The sequence below is a fragment of the Euphorbia lathyris genome, chromosome 1 (assembly GCF_963576675.1).
Source record: "Euphorbia lathyris chromosome 1, ddEupLath1.1, whole genome shotgun sequence".
NCBI classification, from domain to species: Eukaryota; Viridiplantae; Streptophyta; class Magnoliopsida; order Malpighiales; family Euphorbiaceae; genus Euphorbia; species Euphorbia lathyris.
The window spans coordinates 102320245-102341534 of NC_088910.1; the positions used below are offsets into that span (position 1 = coordinate 102320245).

The 21290-nt window shown below is 37.8% G+C and overlaps 2 protein-coding genes and 1 non-coding gene across 4 annotated transcripts; all 3 read left to right on the top strand.

The window, feature by feature from the left end:
• Window positions 1-137: 137 nt before the first annotated feature.
• LOC136209261 (DNA repair endonuclease UVH1) lies at window positions 138-5709 on the top strand. Of its 2 annotated transcripts, none has more exons than XM_066000689.1 (9): window positions 138-1137; window positions 1361-1581; window positions 1671-1756; window positions 1992-2147; window positions 2614-3432; window positions 4584-4694; window positions 4774-5034; window positions 5117-5340; window positions 5438-5709. In XM_066000689.1, exons 1-9 carry the CDS (start codon window positions 266-268, stop codon window positions 5646-5648), a joined length of 2961 nt encoding a protein of 986 aa, XP_065856761.1. In that variant the 5' UTR covers window positions 138-265; the 3' UTR covers window positions 5649-5709. The 2 variants fall into 2 exon arrangements, with proteins under 2 accessions (XP_065856761.1, XP_065856768.1); XM_066000696.1 differs by having other exon boundaries at window positions 150-1137; window positions 1668-1756.
• A 487-nt stretch (window positions 5710-6196) lies between these two features.
• Window positions 6197-9995, top strand: LOC136209275 (phospho-2-dehydro-3-deoxyheptonate aldolase 2, chloroplastic-like). Its single transcript, XM_066000704.1, has 5 exons — window positions 6197-6717; window positions 7796-8073; window positions 8491-8767; window positions 9004-9249; window positions 9363-9995. Exons 1-5 carry the CDS (start codon window positions 6238-6240, stop codon window positions 9645-9647), a joined length of 1566 nt encoding a protein of 521 aa, XP_065856776.1. The 5' UTR covers window positions 6197-6237; the 3' UTR covers window positions 9648-9995.
• A 1045-nt stretch (window positions 9996-11040) lies between these two features.
• Window positions 11041-11112, top strand: TRNAW-CCA (transfer RNA tryptophan (anticodon CCA)). The gene has a single exon. It is a non-coding gene; the product is annotated as a tRNA-Trp (tRNA).
• Window positions 11113-21290: the final 10178 nt, after the last annotated feature.

A 21290-nucleotide genomic window follows, 5' to 3' on the forward strand; every position in this document is an offset into this window, starting at 1 on the left:
ATATTATATATAAAATTATATGAAAAGTATAGCTATGATACTCAAGTTTAATGGTTTGCATTTTTTTTTTTTTTCTAAACTTTAAAACGGATATAAAAGTCTTTGAACACAGATCAGGTTTGTTTTCCTACGGGTTCATCTTTTTCAAACCCACCTATACGATGTCGTTTACATTGCCCTCCAAATCCCAATTTCCCCACCCTTGAAATTCTTCTTAAATCTTACCACCACCATCAACACTTGTCTTCCCGCCACCGGAAGAAGCATGGTCCAATTTCACGAGCACATAATCACAGACCTCCTGGAGGAACCATCAGGCGGACTGGTAATCCTTTCCTCTGGTCTGTCTCTTTCAAAACTTCTTGCTTCTCTTCTTCTCCTTCACCATCCCTCTCAAGGCACTCTTCTCATTCTCTCCCCTTCTACTTCCCTAAAATCCCAAATCCTCCACCACTTCACCACTCACCCCTTTCACTCCCCTGAAAACCACCAAATTACCGAAATCACCGCCGAGCTTCCCTCCCACTACCGTCTCTCTCTTTACTCCTCCGGCCAAATTTTCTTCATTACTCCTAGAATCCTAATCGTTGACCTTCTCAGTAATAGAGTCCCTGTCAGTACATTATCGGGATTGATTCTTCTCAATGTCCACTCTCTTTCTGAAACTGCGACAGAAGCTTTTATTGCCCGAATCCTCAAAACCCTATCTAAGACCATTTACATCCGTGCTTTCACCGACAAACCGCACGCTATGGTGGCAGGGTTTTCGAAGACGGAGCGTATAATGAAGTCTCTTTATATAAAAAAATTGCATCTTTGGCCGAGGTTTCAGGTTTATGTATCGGAGGAGCTTGAGAGGACTCCGCCCGAGGTAATTGATGTGAGGGTGCCGATGAATAAGTACATGGTGGGGATACAGAAGGCGATTGTGGAAGTTATGGATGCGTGTTTGAAAGAGATGAGGAAGACCAATAAGGTTGATGTTGAGGATCTGACTGTGGAGAATGGATTGTTTAAATCTTTTGATGAGATTGTGAGGAGGCAATTGGATCCCATTTGGCATGTATTGGGAAAGAAGACTAAGCAGCTGGTTTCTGATTTGAAGACCTTGAGAAAGTTGCTCGACTATCTTGTCAGGTAATGTTTGTTTTTAGGTAGAAAGAGAATATTATTTGAAAAAAGAAAGATTGAGGAGATTATAGGATCATAAACAGTCGAGAAGTACGTTTATCATCCAATTCTGGTCTATTACTTATACTTCAAATTCAAGGTTTTGATGGGAATGCTGGACAAATAGTCATTGTTAGCCGTGTAAAAATCTGTGCACTAATAGCAATTTGTGAATTGTTTTATTTCTTAGGTATGATGCAGTCAGTTATCTGAAATATTTGGATACACTTAGGGTGTCAGAGAGTTTTCGGTCTGTTTGGATATTTGCAGAGTCCAGCTTTAAGATATTTGACTATGCAAAGAAGCGTGTGTATCGTTTGGCGAGGTCAAATGATGCAAAAGGAAATGGCTCAAGAAGTAGCACTGCCAGCAAAAAGAGGAAACTGAAGAGGAAGGATAATGAGGAAGAAGGTGAGGGCATCTAATTCATTTCCTTTTTGTATTTGACAATTACCTATTCCTTGAGTCTTAATTTGCTTCTTTAAATGCTGATTCAGTAGCTGATGGAACTTCATCAACTGATCCAAATGGTGGAATAATACTGGAGGAGGTTTTGGAGGCAGCACCGAAGTGGAAGGTGTTACGTGTGAGTGAGTGAGTTCCAATTTCTATGTTATCTTATTGTTGTAATCAATGGAGAAGTAGTGCTTGAGCCTGATCTTTTCAGTAGTACTTCTATTTTCCTGTATTACTAATGGCCCCTTTGGCTACAATTATGGTTATTAGTGCTAGTGTGGATGTCTATAAAATGAAAGATGAAGGAGATTTTTATTAAGGCTTGCAGAATCCAGTGTTAGTTAACATAAATTTGCTTGTTATAGGAGATTCTCGAAGAGATAGAGGAAGAAAGGCAAAAGCACAGAGAAGAGAATTTGGTTGAAATTGGAGAGGATGACAATGGCATTGTTCTAGTGGCTTGCAAAGATGAACGCTCATGCATGCAGCTTGAAGACTTCATCACCAATGGCCCACAAAAGGTTTTTCTATTGTTTCTTTCATTCTTTTTTTCCCTTTCAAGTTTTGTCCTCTCTTTGGACAAGTGCTTACAATTTCACACAAGTGCACTTTTTTCTTTCAGCAATTGCCAAATGCAGTTCAACACCTTATCCTTTCTTGTGTCTAACTCATTTTGGCAGCTCATTTCGGTGCTCATTACTTACTTTGTGCAATTGAATAGTAGTTTCATTTTGTTGATATGTAGGTAAAGTTTTCGATTATGTTGTAAAGACAAGGTTGTGATATCAAGGGGAACTCGTCCTTGTAACTTGCTAACTTAGGAATTAATATTAAGTCTTTGGAAGGATCTCTACTGGCTATCAGCTAAATTGAGCTAGTGTGTAGCAATGAAATAGAACTTTTTCCTCAGCTTAGCAAATAAACTAGAAATTAGTGCAGCTGTACAAGTCATTGAAAATGACTGTTTTGGTATATTTCCTTTTGAAGGTCTTGCAAGAAGAGTGGGAGAAGTACTTATTGAGCAAAGTAGAATTGCGTGGCTTGCAAAAACCTCAGAAAAAGAAGCCTAAACCAAAGGAATCAAAGGGATTTGGCATTCTTGATGGTGTTATCCCTGTAACAGCTGCACTAAATACGGAAGCAAGCAGCATAAACAAGCAGGAGCATTTTGCCCTGTTGGCAGCTGCATCAGAAATCAGAAATCAGCGTAACAAAGATTGCATTATTCAGGATGAACCACAGCCTCTTGACAGCAGCAAACAGGGAAAAGAAAGGGGGAAAGGACAGAACAAAAAACAGAGAGCTAATGCTAAAAATTCTGAAAAGAAAGACGATAATGTCAGTGATAAAGTCAAAACAAGCGATAAACCTGAATTGTCGAGTTCTGGGCATGATGGCAAAACTTCTGGGTATGATAGACCTGTTGCTGATGGATATTGTGAAGGCAACTTCAAAGGTGCATCTATAGAGCAGGGAATCCTTCGCAGGCATTCTCAACAGCCTGATACTTCAGATGGCACTGCTAAACGAATACCACCAGTGCATTTTTATGCTCAAGAAAGTGATGAGTCCATACTTGACATTCTAAAGCCCTCTGTAATTATTGTTTACCATCCAGACATGAGGCTTGTTCGAGAAATTGAAGTCTATAAAGCTGAAAATCCCTCAAAAATGGTGAAAGTTTATTTCCTTTTTTATGAAAGTTCTACTGAAGTCCAAAAGTTTGAGGCAAGCATACGAAGGGAAAATGGAGCATTTGAATCCTTGATCCGGCAGAAATCATTGATGATGATTCCAGTTGATCAGGTATGTTCTACTTGAGTTCTTTCTCATCCTCAATGGATATAATATTTTGGAGATTGACGTGTTCCTTGGGTACTGGTATCCCTTTCCCTTTTTAATCTATATGAATTACAAATCTTAAGATTGGAGAAAAATCTTTGATAGTCATATGAACTATAGATTGTATTCTCTTTATTAAGCTCATATCACTTTAATTATGATGTAGCTTGAACCTGTTAAAGGAGGAATTGTTGGTAGGACACTATAGAATTGGAGGATTTGTAATCAATGTTCAGGATTCAACTTTTGTGCTACTATTTCCAATTCTCCATTTCTAAGAATTTTACAACCAAACACTGATTTCTATTTTCCAATTTCCAATTTTACAACCAAACACTCAAGTAGAACATACCTGATGATGATTCCAGTTGATCAGGTATGTTCTACTTGAGTTCTTTCTCATCCTCAATGGATATAATATTTTGGAGATTGACGTGTTCCTTGGGTACTGGTATCCCTTTCCCTTTTTAATCTATATGAATTACAAATCTTAAGATTGGAGAAAAATCTTTGATAGTCATATGAACTATAGATTGTATTCTCTTTATTAAGCTCATATCACTTTAATTATGATGTAGCTTGAACCTGTTAAAGGAGGAATTGTTGGTAGGACACTATAGAATTGGAGGATTTGTAATCAATGTTCAGGATTCAACTTTTGTGCTACTATTTTCATATTTGCTTTGTCTGCTAATAGTGTCAACAGAATCACTTATTCTTCTTTGCGATGAGGCTAATTCAGTGATACATGTAACTAAATTACACATAATCTCATTGTTTCTATAAATTATTGTCCTGAAGTTGTTCATAAAGTCATTTGCCCTATATTTAGTTGTGGAAAATTAAGCCCGTTTACTAGAAATTTTTTCTAGAAAATTGGAAAATAGAAATCAGTGTTTGGTTGTAAAATTCTTAGAAATGGAGAATTGGAAAATATTTTTCTCCATCCTCCAAAGTTATGCTTAGCTGTGGAAAACATCATTTTGATGTTAATTTACTACAAATTGGAAAATATGGACAACTCCAAAAACTAAACAACGCCTGAGTAGTGCTGAGTTACAGTATCAATATCAGTTACTATTTCCTTATATTTGTTTGGATTCCACATGGTACAGAATACAAATGGCATTGGATTGAGTTCTTCCATGGAGTCACAACCTTCTAGTTCCCTAAATTCAGTTACCAGAAAGGCTGGTGGAAGAAAAGAAGCTGAGAAAGAAATGCAGGTGTGTATTATAGCCCCTGTTCGCCTTTTCCAATCCTCTATCTGCTGCACGATATTCTTTAGAAATTTTAATTTTTCAGGTCATTGTGGACATGAGGGAATTTATGAGCAGCCTTCCAAATGTTCTCCACCAAAAAGGTATGCGTATTATACCTGTAACCTTGGAGGTGGGAGACTATATCCTCTCTCCATTAATATGTGTGGAGAGAAAGAGTATTCAAGATCTTTTTATGAGCTTCACGTCAGGCCGTCTTTACCACCAAATCGAAACAATGGCCCGCTATTATAGAATACCTGTTCTTTTGATCGAGTTTTCACAAGACAAAAGCTTCTCATTTCAGGCAAGCTTCTTAAATCTAAGAGGATATGTTTAGGGTTGGCTTGCTTGTTTCATTGATTTACTATTTGGATATGAATTTGCAGTCAGCAAGTGATATCAGCGATGATGTTATGCCAAATAGTATAATATCGAAGCTGTCATTGCTGGCTCTTCATTTCCCTCGTCTCCGCATCATTTGGTCTCGGAGTTTGCATGCTACTGCTGAAATATTTGCCTCACTCAAGGCAAATCAGGATGAACCTGATGAATCTAAGGCAACAAGAATTGGTGTCCCATCTGAAGAGGGTATCATCGAAAATGACGTCAGGCAAGATGCATACAACTGTCTCTCTTTCCTCATTGCCATGTTTAGAGCTTGCATAATTACGATTGGAATTTCATTTTTCTTGGTTATGTGATTACAGAGCAGAGAACTACAATACATCGGCGGTGGAGCTTCTGAGACGGCTTCCAGGAGTAACAGATTCAAACTACAGAGCTATAATGGAGGGCTGTAAAAGCTTAGCTGAACTGGCTCTTCTTCCATTAGAGAGGTTAAGTGAATTAATGGGTGGTCAGAAAGCTGCTCGAACTCTGAGAGACTTCCTGGATGCAAAGTATCCCACCTTGCTATAATTCATTATGTTTCCATTGAACACAAATTGTGCCTAATTTATTCATTGGTTAGCTTTTTCAATTTTTCGTGTTGTAATGTATTCTAATTTTTTTTCATTAAGCAGAGTTTTGCATTGCAATATGAAATATATAAAATTGGTGGATAATTTTAAGAAAAATTAAACGTGTTAACTGTGCTAAAATTGAAATATGGAGAATAATGATTAATTGTGCAAGTGTAGGAATGAAATCGTAGCTTATTGAAAAGAAAATGTTAATCTGGGCTAAAAATCTTAATTTATCCAACCAAATATTAAGATAACCAAAACATTCTGTACACTAATTTCATGTAACAAAAGAGACCAGTTAAAGTCACTTTAAATTGCGGCAACTTGTAACCGCTACGTTTTGTCTTTTTCGAGCAAGCAAGAGTTTTTTTGTTGTCTTTTAATTTAACTAAACGGCCTCCTTCTAAACGACACCGTTTCAAATTAATGACAACATCACCGGCAAGAGAAAAAATATACGCCTTTCATCTTCAGTATATTCTATTAATTATATACCTACGTGGCTTCACTGATCCACATTCATTCCTCCGTTTCTAGAAGCAATGGCTCTCTCTGCTTCTTCCTCTCCCAATCTCGCCGCCGCAAATCCTACCGCCGCTTCCTCTCTGAAACCTCAAATCTTCCCCCTACACGTCACCCCCTCAGTCAGCGCCAAGAAATCCAGACCATTTTTTGTCGCCTCAGTGTCCACTTCGTCATCTAACGCAGTTTCTTCCAACTGGGCGGTGGATAGCTGGAAATTGAAACCAGCCCAGCAACTCCCTGATTATCCTGATCTGGATGAACTTGAATCGGTGCTTCAGAGCCTTTCTAGCTTCCCGCCCATTGTTTTTGCTGGGGAGGCGAGGAAGCTCGAGGAAAGATTAGCCAGTGCTGCCGTTGGAAATGCGTTTCTTCTTCAGGGTGGAGATTGTGCTGAGAGTTTCAAAGAGTTTAATGCTAATAATATTCGGGACACCTTCCGGGTTTTGCTCCAAATGGGTGTTGTTCTCACTTTTGGCGGTCAAATGCCCATCATCAAGGTCCCAATTTTATATATACTATTACTATGTGCTTGTATTGAATGCCAGTATAATTGCATTTTTTGAGTATTGGGATTTTCTTTCATTTTCTTCTTCTATGTTTAGTTGCCCTGAATTTATTGCGAAAAATCCAGTTTCATAGAGTGCTAATTTCTGCAGAAATTCAATATTTATAATTTCTGATTTTCATTTTGCTTAATCTATATTAGGAACTAAGCTTTTATCACTAACCTCTCCTAGTTTGAGGTTAGGGATCCACATCTGTAGGTAGCTGTTGTATTGTGTTTGCTACCATAATTTTGGCTTATGTATTTGTTTATATGATGTTTGTTCTGAAAGTCTCCAAACCAACATGTTCCTTCGAATGGTTAAGAAGATATACCAAGTAAAAACCTTTGTTTCTCATGGAAAGAGCTTTATAGGAATCATACTGGGAAAACTGCATATCAGCTGCGAAGTTGCTAGACTAGAATATTACCAAATATTTCTTTTTCTGAAATAGGACAACTCTGTTCATTCAAATTCGATGCATGCTTAGTTATGAAAATATTATACTTTGTGGATGCTTACCTTATGAGTTGAATATTTTTGAATCAGATTCCCTAATTATTGATGTTCAATTTTAATTTTTAATACTTATGGTCTCATTTGATGTAGTTTTCCATTCGTATCTGCAATTTTCATACAACACATTAATTACATTTCATCTTTCAGTGTGCATATTAAGATCATATACCTCACTTTCGTCTCTCATACTCGAAATTAGGTATCACGTTTCTCACTAATGAAAATGATTTTTGCTGCATTTTTTCATTACTGTGGATTCTACTTTTACTGATTCAGTTGTGTAAATGTTCAGTCTCTGGGATTTGATTCTCTTGGTTTATGCTCCATCTTCTACTGGTTTATGCCTTTTAAGAGTTTGGTTTCTAACAGGTGTTTGATACTTAATGCAGTTTACTTTGCTCAAGTGTTGTGTAGCATTTGCATAAATCCCATATTCCTATTTGGAGCCTTGCATAGTTCGGTATAAACAAATTTTCATATCAAAATTTTCTTTGCTTTTTGGTTGTTATAGGTAGGAAGGATGGCAGGCCAATTTGCAAAACCTAGGTCAGATAAATTTGAGATAAAAGATGGTGTGAAGCTCCCAAGTTATCGAGGAGACAATATTAATGCTGATACTTTTGACGAGAAGTCTAGAATGCCTGATCCTCAAAGGTTGATCAGAGCATACCTGCAGTCTGTTGGTACCTTGAATCTCGTTAGGGCCTTCGCAACTGGTGGATATGCTGCAATGCAAAGAGTTACACAATGGAATCTCGACTTTGTACTGCATAGCGAGCAAGGAGACAGGTGCATAATGAATTTGAACATTCTTATTTATCTGTGGGCTAGACTTTTCATTTTTGGGTCTTGTTTTCGTCTACACTTTCATATCCATCTTGGTCATGCATATTGACCACCTTTCGAACTGCCAGGCCTTGCATGGTCTATGATGGAAGTGATTTACTTCTACATTATTTGATCTCGAATGATTTGATTGCTTCCTGGTTTCTATCTAAATGTATAACAGTCTATTAAAGTTGAGGATTTCCTATGACTAGCTAGACTTTGATGACCTCAATTTCTGCTACATAATTTGTGAAATTGTTATTTTTCTGCAAACATGTTCTATTAATTTGCAGGAGCTTGTATCTTCTTCTAATTTTTTTTTTTTTTTTTTTTTTTTTTTTTTCTGTATTGAATGGTTTCTGTTTTGGTTGAAACCAGGTACACGGAACTTGCACGGAGAGTTGATGAGGCTTTAGGGTTCATGGCTGCGGCAGGTCTCACTGTTGATCACCCTGTAATGAATACAACTGAGTTTTGGACGTCTCATGAGTGCCTTCATTTGCCATATGAGCAGGCCTTAACCAGAGAGGACTCAACATCTGGCCTCTATTATGACTGCTCTGCTCACATGCTCTGGGTAGGCGAGAGGACTCGCCAGTTGGATGGAGCACATGTTGAATTCCTACGAGGGGTTGCCAATCCTCTCGGCATCAAGGTAAGTGACAATTGCAACCTTTCGAATCTTAGGGAGCTGGGAACTATACATAATGCTGTATTATTTGTGTTCAATAAGTTGAGGGTTACGGATTATGAGATGTAAAATTAATGAAGCTGGCTTAGTTGTTTTGATGCCATTTGATATTAAATTATCGAGGGAACACTATTCAGCCAACTGTGTTCGAGCTTATTTATTTATGGTTTTGGTTCATTGATGGGTGGATTGTTGCATAGGTGAGTGACAAGATGGATCCAAAGGAGCTTGTAAAGTTATGTGAAATTCTGAATCCTCACAACAGACCTGGAAGATTGACAATAATAACGAGGATGGGTGCAGACAATCTGCGGGTAAAACTCCCCCATCTCATCAGAGCCGTACGCCAGGCTGGGCTTATAGTCACCTGGGTTAGTGATCCCATGCATGGAAATACTATTAAGGCACCATGTGGTCTCAAGACTAGGCCATTTGACTCAATAAGGGTAAGATATCTAATGAACTCCATTCTACTGAACTTTGAATGTTATGAATTGCTCAGTCATTTAGGCCTTGGGGGGATTTAATTGGAGTAACTAATAACTATGGTTGTGTTCAGGCTGAGTTGAGGGCATTCTTTGATGTACATGATCAAGAAGGTAGCTACCCTGGAGGAGTCCACCTCGAGATGACAGGGCAGAATGTAACAGAGTGCGTTGGAGGGTCAAAGACCGTGACTTTTGATGACTTAAATTCGCGTTACCATACCCACTGTGACCCTAGGCTAAATGCATCACAATCACTGGAGCTGGCGTTTGCAATAGCAGAGAGATTGAGGAGAAAAAGGTTAAGAACTGCCAATAGCATCCTTAGCGCGCAAAAAGTTGCCGGGTCTGTGGAATGAGATGAGATGCTCAACTTTTGATTTTTGATGTTAGTTTGTATTGCATTTTGGTTTGGTTAAGACAATATCTTTAAAAAGTTTTTTAAAAAAAAGTTTAATTTGTTTCAATAAAATCGAGTAAGTTTGCTTTTGTCTCAATAAAGTCATTTTGAAGGTTATTCGATTTTCTCATCGGATTAGTTGATGTGACATTTAATCAACTATTGTAAAAATAAACACCATATCTGAACGAATGATGTAAAAACGGCAAGGAGATGAAACTTTAGATAGGAATATCTGAATGTTCAAACTTTTATTTCAGGAGCTAATATGTCAAGTAATACTAATTATTCTAGGCTACATTTTATCTACTCTATGTATTTCCTACTTATCTATCATTTGGATAATTCAATATTGGTACTTTTCAAAAAATTTAACTAGTTTTGGTTAACATACCATTTGATCTAATGTTAATGTGTGAATAACTCATCCTGATAGTATCTCCAAAGGAGTGGATGATATATAGCTATCTAATTAAGCAACGTGAGATATTTAACATAATGTTTGGATTGCCAAAAGAATACATGTTCGTTTTAATTCAAACAGTTCTTTTATAGTATGAAACCGATGTTTTAACAGTTCTTTCATAGTATGAAACTGATATTTAAAACATCGGATATTTAAAGCATCGGTTTCAAAAGAAAAACCCTTGACAAATTAGCTAGATTCAGTGGCCAACAAAATAAATTTAAGTAATTTTATTAGAAGAAATAATATAGCTATTAGGAAGCTATCAGGTTAATCTCAAATAATATAGCTATTGGTTTGAATAGCAAGAATCTGATTAAAGGGATCAAGAGGCTCTGCCATTTCTTTGTATCTATCTCTTTCTGCCATATCTTTAGGGAGCAAAACAGGGTGGTGGATCGTCTGGCGGCTGCTGGTCATGAAGGAAGTTGGGGCGTTACTACTTATTCTTCTCCTCTGGCCTTTCTTTCCTCGATCCTTCTGGAGGATGTGGTGGGGGTTAGCTTCCCAAGGCTGATCCCGGGTTAATTTTTTGTTTGTTTGTTGTTATTTTTTTGATCCTAAAAAAAAAAAAAAGGAAGAAATTAAATATTTGTGGCTGCTATACTAATTACCTGATGATTGAATGATTATATTCATGATTACTTCTCTTAAAATTAGTGTACCCAAAATGCAGAAAAGTAAAAGTAGACAAAATATGATTAGGTTTTATGCATATGATATGACAACCATTTGCGTTATCAAAAAAAAAAAAAAAAAAATGACAACCATTTGCTACAATTATTGTAATATAATATTCAACTGACGCAAGGAAAGTTGTCGTTTTGTCTACTTTTTGTATCTATTTAAAGAATATATAAGCTGATAAATGAGTCTAACCACCGAAGGATCCGTGGCGCAATGGTAGCGCGTCTGACTCCAGATCAGAAGGTTGCGTGTTCGATTCACGTCGGGTTCAAAATCCTGATGCTCATACGGGTCGTATTTTTGATTCAATCACCACTAAATTACAAACATGCCCCTGCTGATTGATAAAATAACAGTTTACTACCGCTTCCATCTAAACCTCAATTAGTTCTCTCTTCCCACCAAAATAGTAAAATATTGGAGTTTTAAGGGGTTTCGTCTTTTCGTATAAGTATTTATTTTTGGAGATAATGAAAATTAAACTCAATAGTTAGCACTTTGTTTTTGAAATACAGTAGTCATCAAACAGTTTTTTTGGTGGTTTTTTTTTTTTGTGAAATGATTATTATTATTTAGATTTAAAAATTCCTATAACGTTTACCATCAGAAGTAATTTTACTTTAACATCTAAAATGATGCAATTTTATTCGTAAAGTTGGCAGCCAAGAACAATTTTACCTCTAACATTGATAAGTTGGATCAGTTTAAAAAATAATTCTCAAACTATTTTCTCGGTAATAATTTTTTTTTTATTTACACTTCATATATGCGTCATTTTTATAACTAATCATTAATATATCACAAACTTAAAATTAGACGTGGAAAAAAATAAAATATATACTGTATTTTGTACGAGTTGGATAAAAAAAATTTAAATATTTCACCAAATTTAAAAATATTAATTCCAAATTTTATTATTAAATCACAAAAATATAGGGATAAGGTACAAAAATAGGCCTATGATTTTTGAGGAAGTATCAATTTAGGCATCACGTACAAAATAACACCAATATACTCTTAACGTTTAAAAAAGGATACCAATTTAGGCTTCGATAATGGAACAAGACACGTCATTGATATTACTCCATTAAGTTCTGTCAATTGTACGTGGATGGAGAAATCAGAACTTTACAGAGTAATAGGAATGACATGTCCAATCCGTTTTCGAGGCCTAAATTGATACCATTTTTTAAACGTTAAGCCTATATTGGTACTATTTTGTACGTGAAACCTAAATTGATACTTCCCAAAAAAATCATAAACCTATTTTTGTACCTTATCAAAAAATATGAAATCTTTATTTAGAAACAACAGATATAAAATTGCTTCAGAATAAAGAACAAAATATCTGTATTTTATAATGATGTCTGAAATTAACCGAACTTGCGAACGTTAGAAGTAAAATTGTTATTGACTGCCACGTTAGAAAAATTACTTCTGACGGTAAATGTTATAAATATTTTTACCTACTATTATCATTATTATTATTTTGAATCAGTTATTATTATTAGGGAAAATTATAAAACTGGGTCAAATGGAAGGCCCATTTACATATTTAACCCATTTACTCAACCTACTACATATCTAGACTGATTTTGTGTGACTTTCTCATAATACCCCTAACCTTTCCACTTCCACACTCGCGAATCGCCGCTCCCCCTATCTCATTGGTTATGTGAAAAGTTGCTCCTGCATTAATGATTTCAAGACTTTTGCTCTTCCTTTCTTCCTTTAAATTGCACGAAATCTGCACCATTTAGTCAAAATCACAATGAATTTCTCTTTTTCCTCTCTTCATCTCTTGATTCTGCAACTTCCCAACCGTAGAAAACGAAGCCATGGTTTTTCATCTTCCTGTTCGTTGCTTGGTTTCTTTCTTCTTGTTACCATCAAAGAAATGGTTTTTCTACGTTATTTCCTTCTTTCTTCCCATGTTATCATATTGTTATTGTCGCTTTTGGGGGTGAAAGGGGTGAAAAATGTAAGTATCTGTTTTTTTTCTGCGTTTTTTCATGAATTCACTTCACAATCAATGGTTTCGCTAAGCTTTGCGAAGAGAACGAGCCTGGAAAGTGACGATCTACTTCGTTAATCGATGATTTCGCGAAGATATGCGAAGAGAAAGAGTCTGAAACGTATGGATCTACCTCGCGAATCGATTATTTCGCGAAGTCTGTGACTAGATCCTCACGTTTCAGACCTCGCAGACTTCGCGAAAGCATCGATATGCGACGTAGATAGTCACGTTTCAGACCTCGCAGACTTCACGAAAGCATCGATATGCGAAGTAAAATCACCTCTTCCCTTGCACATTTACATTCGCATACTTCGCTAATCTTCATTTCGCGTAGCCAAAATCGTCTTTTTCCCTGCCTAACACGATTAATTTTTTCTGTAGATGGTTGAATACGTAACATCCCTTTCTGAAAGGCGGCGTACTGGGCTGCAGGGGAGATGATTTTCCTTCCTGTATAGGGATGAACTTCCCCAAGATTGACACATTCACTCCTAAAGTGGTTGGTTAGGAGAGGTTGTGTCAATCTTAGGGTGCACCATGGGACACGTCCATCCCATGGTGCCAATCTTCAAAGTGAACCAAACTTAATCCGGTACCAATTTTAAATCGGATGAGTAATCTTAGTGTGCACCGTGGGACACGTCCATCCCAAAAGGTCTGGAAGTCCAGACCTGAGAAATGGAAGTCCAGACCTTTTGGGATGGATGTGTCACATGGTGCACACCAAGATTACTCATCCGTTTCAAGATTGGTACCGGATTAGTTAGGTTCACTTTGAAATGATTAGTTAGTAGAGTTCATTGTGGCAATCTTGTTGTAAATTTTGATAATGTTATGATTTTAATGTTGTTATTGTGGCAATCTTGTTGTAAATTTTGATAATGTTATGATTTTAATGTTCGAATCCGTTGTTGTTTGCCATTTTTTTTGTTATATACCACTTCGCGAATTAGCTTCAAATCATATCCGGCATTCGCATATGCGAACTAAATTCATCAAGCAAAACAAACTTCAGCTTCGCAGGCTTCGCATATGCAAACTAAATTCATTAAGTAAATCCAAACATTAGCTTCGCAGGCTTCACATATGGTCGAATATGCGAAGTCAGACGGGATGGGGCGAGCCGCGCGTAAATATTGAGGGTATTATGGGAAAGTCACACAAAATCATTCTAGATATGTAGTAGGTTGAGTAAATGGGTTAAATATGTAAATGGGCCTCCCATTTGACCCAGTTTTATAATTTTCCCTTATTATTATTATTATTATTATTATTATTATTACTACTACTACTACTACTACGGATTTCATCCAAATTTACTGAAAAGTTCAGATTTGCCAATAACGTGAATTTTTTTATAATTTTACTTCCAACTTTTTTTTTTTGACAAGATGAAATTCATTCCTTAAACCAAATCAGCAACAATAGTCTCCTGCAACCAAACTGGAGCAGAAAAAGATACAAACTCGTTAGCATTGGACAGGGCATAACGTGCAACGACATGAGCACCCCTGTTCGCTAGACGTGGAGAGAAAGACACTTTATAATCGTACCGACTACTTAACAAAACCTTGCAGTCCTGAATAATTGACCCATAAACAGACAAGTCTGGATCAAACGATTTGACGCTATTAACCACTATCAACGAGTCACTTTCAAACAAGACATTAATACAATTAAGATAAACACACCAATGTAATGCCTCACGTAGAGCTAAAGCTTCAGCTTCTCTGATATCATCGATTAAGGGGATTAGACGGCTACGACAGGCCATAAAGGAACCGTCAGATGATCTAAGTAAAGCTCCCACCCCACTCCGGGCCTCGGCTTTGAAAGTAGCCGCGTCACAATTGCATTTGACAAAGCCAAAAGGGGGGCGAGACCAACTAATATGTCGTACCCGTGGCACTGTCACACGCATCGTGTGCTCATGACCATGGGCAGCAATACCAGCAGTTACATTCGCGCCGATGGTGATGGTAGTGGGCGGCTGGCGCTGCGCAGCATGACGGGCAGGGGCCGCAGCATCCCCCTGAGGTACTTGGCTCGGGCGATTGAGTGCGGTGACGACATCTGTATGAACTTCTAGGGCCGTGGAAAGGTGACGGGCAGCAACAGGGAGGTTCTTCAGCTGGGACTGGCGCCAAGCAGCAAGGTAGTTATCCGCAAGAGAGATTGCCGTTTCTGGTAATTGGACTTTGCTCTCCCAGACTATCTGATTCCTCTGATTCCAAATGACCCAAAGCGTCATCACCACCTTGGTTATGGTGTCTTGGTTATTGGACAAGAGTACCTGCAAAATAGAACCCGTTAGATAATCAGGTTGGAATACATCCGTATTGATCCCGGATAGGTTCCAACATTCTTGGGCGTATACACAATCCACAAAGAGGTGATGGTCATGCTCAGAATCATAATGACAGAAGGGACACTGCATTAGGATTGACAGACCCCTCCCTGCCAATCTATGTCTAGTAGCCACACAACCCGAGGCCAGCTTCCAAACAAACATTTTAACATTTGAAGGAACGTGCATCTTCCAAATTCTACTCCACCCATCATCCTGATTCTCACTACCATAGCCATCACAAAGCGCTTTATACCCTGATTTACTTGTGTACATGCCATTTTTGGTAAAATTCCACATTGGTCCATCTTCTACTTCTCTGATTGTCAACACCATCCTACACACAATTCTGGCATCTGCCTCAGTTAACAAGTCCTCCACTTTTCCTCTATCCCAGATTTTCCTACCTTGGATAAACAGGTCAGCCACTTTTGTATCATCCTGCTGCATAACAGCATCCCCCTGGGCCATGAATGGGGCCATAGTGTTTACCCATGGATCTTTCCACACATATATTGACTTACCATCCCCAATTCTCCATCGAACTCCCAATCTCAACACCTCAATGGCTCTCCAAACACTCCCCCAAACAAAACTAGGATTATTGCCCAATTTGGAGGAAAGAAATGGGTCTCTAGGGAAATATTTAGCTTTGAACATTCGACCCACTAAAGAATTTGGAGTAACCATGAACTTCCAAGCCTGTTTGCCTAATAAAGTAAGATTGAATTTTTGGAGGCTCCTGAAACCCAAACCTCCCTCTCTCTTATCCCTACAGAGCCTATCCCAACTCTGCCAATGAATCGACCTCCTACCCCCTGGTTTCATACCCCACCAAAATGAATTCATTATCATCTCCAAATCTAGACAAAGGGATTTAGACAATTTAAATACACTCATACAAAAAGTTGGCAGAGCCTGAGCAACCGCCTTAATTAGCACTTCCTTACCCGCAGCAGAAAGAAATCTAAAAGACCACGCACTTAACCTCTTCCTGAGTCTATCTTTGAGGAAACTAAAAATCGCCACTTTGGACTTCCCAATTAGTGAAGGAAGGCCCAAGTAGCGACCAGTATCCAGAGGATGAAATACCTGAAGAGAGTTACATACCTCATTACGCAGATCCATGCCAACATTCGGACTAAAGAAAATCCCAGATTTTTGCAGGTTGATAGCCTGACCAGATGCTGCCTCATACTCAGATAGAATCATCCCCACTTTGTTACACTCATCCATAGACGCCCTGAAAAACAGGAAGCTATCATCTGCAAAAAAAACAAGTGTGTAATGGTTGGCGCACCCCTAGCGATGAGGCACCCATTGAGGGAACCCTCATCCTCTGCCCTTGTAATCAGTTTAGATAAGACTTCAGCACACAATATAAATAAATACGGCGACAGAGGATCGCCTTGTCTCAGACCCCTACCAGGAGTAATTGGACCCACAAACATACCATTCAGCGACACAGAGTACTCCACAGTAGAAATGCACAACATGATCCATTCAATACACAGCCCAGGAAAGCCTAATTTTTGCATAACAAGTCTCAGGAAGGTCCAATCTACCCTATCATAGGCCTTGCTAATGTCTAATTTTAAAGCCACCTCACCAATTCTACCCTTGTTCTTTCTCTTCATAAAGTGTAATGACTCAAAGGCTACCATAATGCTGTCAGAGATAGACCTGCTAGGGACAAAAGCAGATTGAGACTCATAGACCAAGAAAGGTAACACAAGCTTGAGCCTATTAGCTAGGACTTTGGCAATCAATTTATAAAGCACATTGCAGAGGGAGATAGGGCGAAAATCCTTCATACACTCAGGCCTATCAATTTTGGGAATAAGGACAATTATTGTGTCATTTAAGTGCGGGGGGAATTCCTTACGGGCTAGGTAACCCTTACATGCATTAACAATCTCGGGACCAATGAGGTCCCAAAAGTGTTGGAAGAAACCCGAATTTAACCCATCAGGACCAGGGGATTTATCAGGATGCATTTGAAACATTGCAGTTTTGAATTCATCAAATGTAAAAGGGGAGCACAGGTCAACCTGCATTTCAGTCGTAACAAGAGGGGCAAGGGTATTCACAGCATCATAACAAGGGCTAGTAGGACCAGCAAACAAATAAGAGAAATAAGCTTTGGCAATAATCCCCATATCATATACTCCATCTACTATCAGACCGTTCACATCCCTAAGGTGGCGAATGGTGTTCCTCTGCTTTCTTGCTTTGACACGGGCATGGAAAAACTTAGTATTTTGGTCCCCCTCCTGTAACCAGAAATTCTTAGCCCTTTGTTGCCAATGTATAGCTTCAGAATCAAGAAGGGAATTCAATTCACTTTTGGCCTGAAGGAATCTGACCACATCAGCTGGTGCACTACTATCCACAAGCCTATCCAACTTCCTCTTGCAAACCTCAATTTGCTTTCTAAAGCTCAGCCGATACTTCTTTCCCCATTGCTCCATATTGCTGGCACAGGCTGCCAGCTTTGCGGCGAGGTTATGACAGCTACTACTTAGCTAACAAGTCCTCACCAGCACCTTGAACTCAGGGTCTGACAACCACTCTTGTTCAAAACGAAAATGACTACACCTCACATTGCTAGCCGAGTTATCAAACTCAAGAAAAATAGGTGCATGATCAGAGTAAGCTGAGATCAGAGTACGAAGCCGATGAGTTGGGAATCTGTCTGCCCAAGCACTAGTGACCATAGCTCTATCCAACCTCTCCCTGACCCACAGCCTAGTCCCCCGACTCCTCTCCCACGTGAATTGACTGCCCTGTGTAGGGAGATCAATCAGCAGATTCTCTTCCACCGCCTCCTGAAAACGACGCATCAACCCTTGAGGGTAGCCTGGCCCCCCAACCTTCTCCGAATCAGAAAGAATACAATTAAAGTCCCCGATCACTAGTAAAGGGAGGATCAAACAGGAAACACAATTGAGTCAAGAGACTCCAAGACCACACATGATTGGCTCGGTTAGAATGACCATAGAAGCCTACTAGCCTCCAATCCCCCTTTTCAGCATCATGCATCTGAACTTCAATATAATGATCAGAGAAAGAAACCACTGAAGCCATATCAGACTTCCTCCAAAGTAGGGCAATACCCCCACTCCTACCTCTACAATCAACTGTAAACGAACCTTCAAAGCCAAACTTCCTCCTCGACCCATCAATACAGGACTTAGTAACCAAAGTTTCAATCAGGAAGACCAAATCCGGCTTACTTGTCTTAACAAGCTCACCGAGAGACCGAACTCCCGGGCATTCCCCAATCCACGGCAGTTCCAGCTTAGGCAATTCATAATCCCCGGCGGGCCTGCTCCGCAGACCGCGTCGTTTCTGTGTCATTAGAAGAAGAAGAATCTACTTGGTTTGTAGAAACTGTCCTCTTCGGAGTATTAAGAACCTGGTCAGACCCATTCCCCTGCAGCTTATTCACAATAGCCTGGACTGATATCGAATCCGGGCCTGCATGCCTACGCTTACGATCCTCTGCCAATTCAAGGCCCTCATCATCACTATCCACAGCCATATTCACTATCTCCCCATCCTGCACTGGCTGTATAATTGGGTTCCCTTTCCCTACATCCATTTTGCCCTTCAACTTTGCCCCCTCCTGCCCCACAGGGATATTCTCCTTCCCGGCTTCCTTACCCCCACTCGACTGCCCTACTCTTAGAGCTTTAACAGTGTTTTCCAAAGCTGGCCCACTACTAATCTGACTACCCGGCTCTCTTAGCCACTTCACACTTTCTAACTTTGCTAACTTTACTTCTAACTTTCTAACTTTGCTAAATAAGTTTAATTTTACTCTTGTCAAACATGAATTTTGAATGGACGGATTCGATATTTATTTAACTATTATATTGGATCTTAAATTTACCCTTATGAATTCATAAGTAATCTGTAAATTTTTACTATAAACCTTTATCGAGAGTAATTTATCTTGGAAAAATTACACAGAAATTCATATTTTAAAAACTATTTACAATTATGAAAATCGCTTTTATGTATTTTATCATTATATGATTTTAAATTTTAAAATATCAGAATATCATAATTTTATTTCTATTTTTGTCAAATTTTCAGTTATTCAGTTGCAGGAAATAAAAACAGTTTTAAAAAACCCACCAAATATGACATTTAAATAAATTTGTTTGACATTTAAATAAATTTGTTTAAGAATCTGATACATTTATAAATAATTTGTTAATTATGATCATTGTGTAATTTACCCATTTATCTTCGCCTAGTGAATAGGCCCACCCTTAAGGAAACCAAATTAATCTACAATTTTATGGATATGATTAGTTGCAAACATTATAGAAGTTTATCAAAAAGTTCAGATTGATACGTATAACATTTTTAAACCAAGTTTTAGGATAAATACGTCGCACCCTTAAAATTGGTAAAAAAAATTGCTCAGTCTCTTAAATTTTTTTTTTTTTTGGAAAGATGTCAGTCTCTTAAATTTTAAAAAGGATAAGATATTAAAATAGAATTAAGGGTTTTTTTTAGAGTATCAATTTAGGCTATACGTATAAAATAACACTAATATAGATTTAATAATATCGATTGGGCAACGGGTGATAATTTCGTTCATAAATTATCAAAGGTATACTCAAGCTAAATCTGAAGGACCTGTGAAACCCCTAAATTCACAAGCTAAACCCGTATAGGAATTAGAAATCCAATTATTAAGAGGGATGAACTCTCAAACACTCTCAAAAAGAAATATATTTTAGATTGATAAAAATTGTCTTCTTACAAGAAAGAGTTGAATTTATATCATCCTTACATATAACTAATTAGATATTAAAGGGGTAAAATGAGACAAGAGTAAAAACATGGTAAACTTGTAAATAAGTTGATAGTATAAATTGTAAATAAAGGATGGTAAAATTGTAATTAAGAGAAAGCTGGAGAAAATAAGAGCTTGCTGGTTAAGTAAATCCATACACCGTATGGATTAATCAGAAAACTTTATGGGCTTTATCTTCAGGCCACACGTCGTGTGAGAAGTCGACACGCCGTGTGTATGTCATGTTGATACTCATTGTTGCTTCATTTAGGGCCACACGTCGTGTGGCTGTTTGGCACACCGTGTGAGCCCTATTTTTCACACGGTTTGTCAACTCTTTCCTTAAACGTGTTGCCACCCTTGGCTCGAAATGTTCACAAAATAGTACCAATTTAGAATGACATGTAAATTGATACTCTCCAAAAATCTTAAACTTATTTTGCTACATAATCCATTTTTAAAAATGTTTTATTAGCAATCCGAATTTTGATAATTGTACTACAATATCTTGATTTTTTTTGGAACACTTGAAAGCATACCATTCTCAATTGAAAAACATACCCTTGGAACCATTCTAATAGTTATTTAGATGTTACTTTATAGAAGAGTTTGCTATCAACCACATGATATTGTCATATTTGGTATATTACTCTTTTTGGTAACAAACTATTTATCTCCGTGATAAATAGATGTAAAGAGACAAAAATATGAGAGTGGACATCATACAGGTGCCAGACGCTGCATGCATATGACGTGTCTAACACGCATATAAGATTCGGCAGGTCTGATGCTTCATAAAGAAGAAAAGTTTGCTTTAGCCATGAGTCCCAGCTTCCTCGATATTAGTGTTTAAATCTGTAAAATTGTTTTCTTAGTCCAATTTTCTTAATTAACATTGTTTTTTACTCTATAAAATTTTGAAGTAGTAATTGCTTCTAATGGAATGTTTTGTTATTTGTTCTATGTAGCACCAAAAACTCGTTACTATCACTAAAAGTGTTGTTATGTACTCTTGCTGTCATCATAACTTCCAAGCCAATCAATGTCGGAAATCCAAACGAACTTTTACTGCTTCAATCCATATTTCATGATTGATTATATATCTCAACGTACTCTTTTTTTTATAGAAAAGATAATTGTTTCATTCATAATATATCTCAATATAAATAAGTGAAAATTTACAATCCGGAATCTTCAATATTCTTTTCATCTATATTTGAAATTATATATTTTACAATTTTTACAGTTTCTTACAATCTCATGCTTATGTTG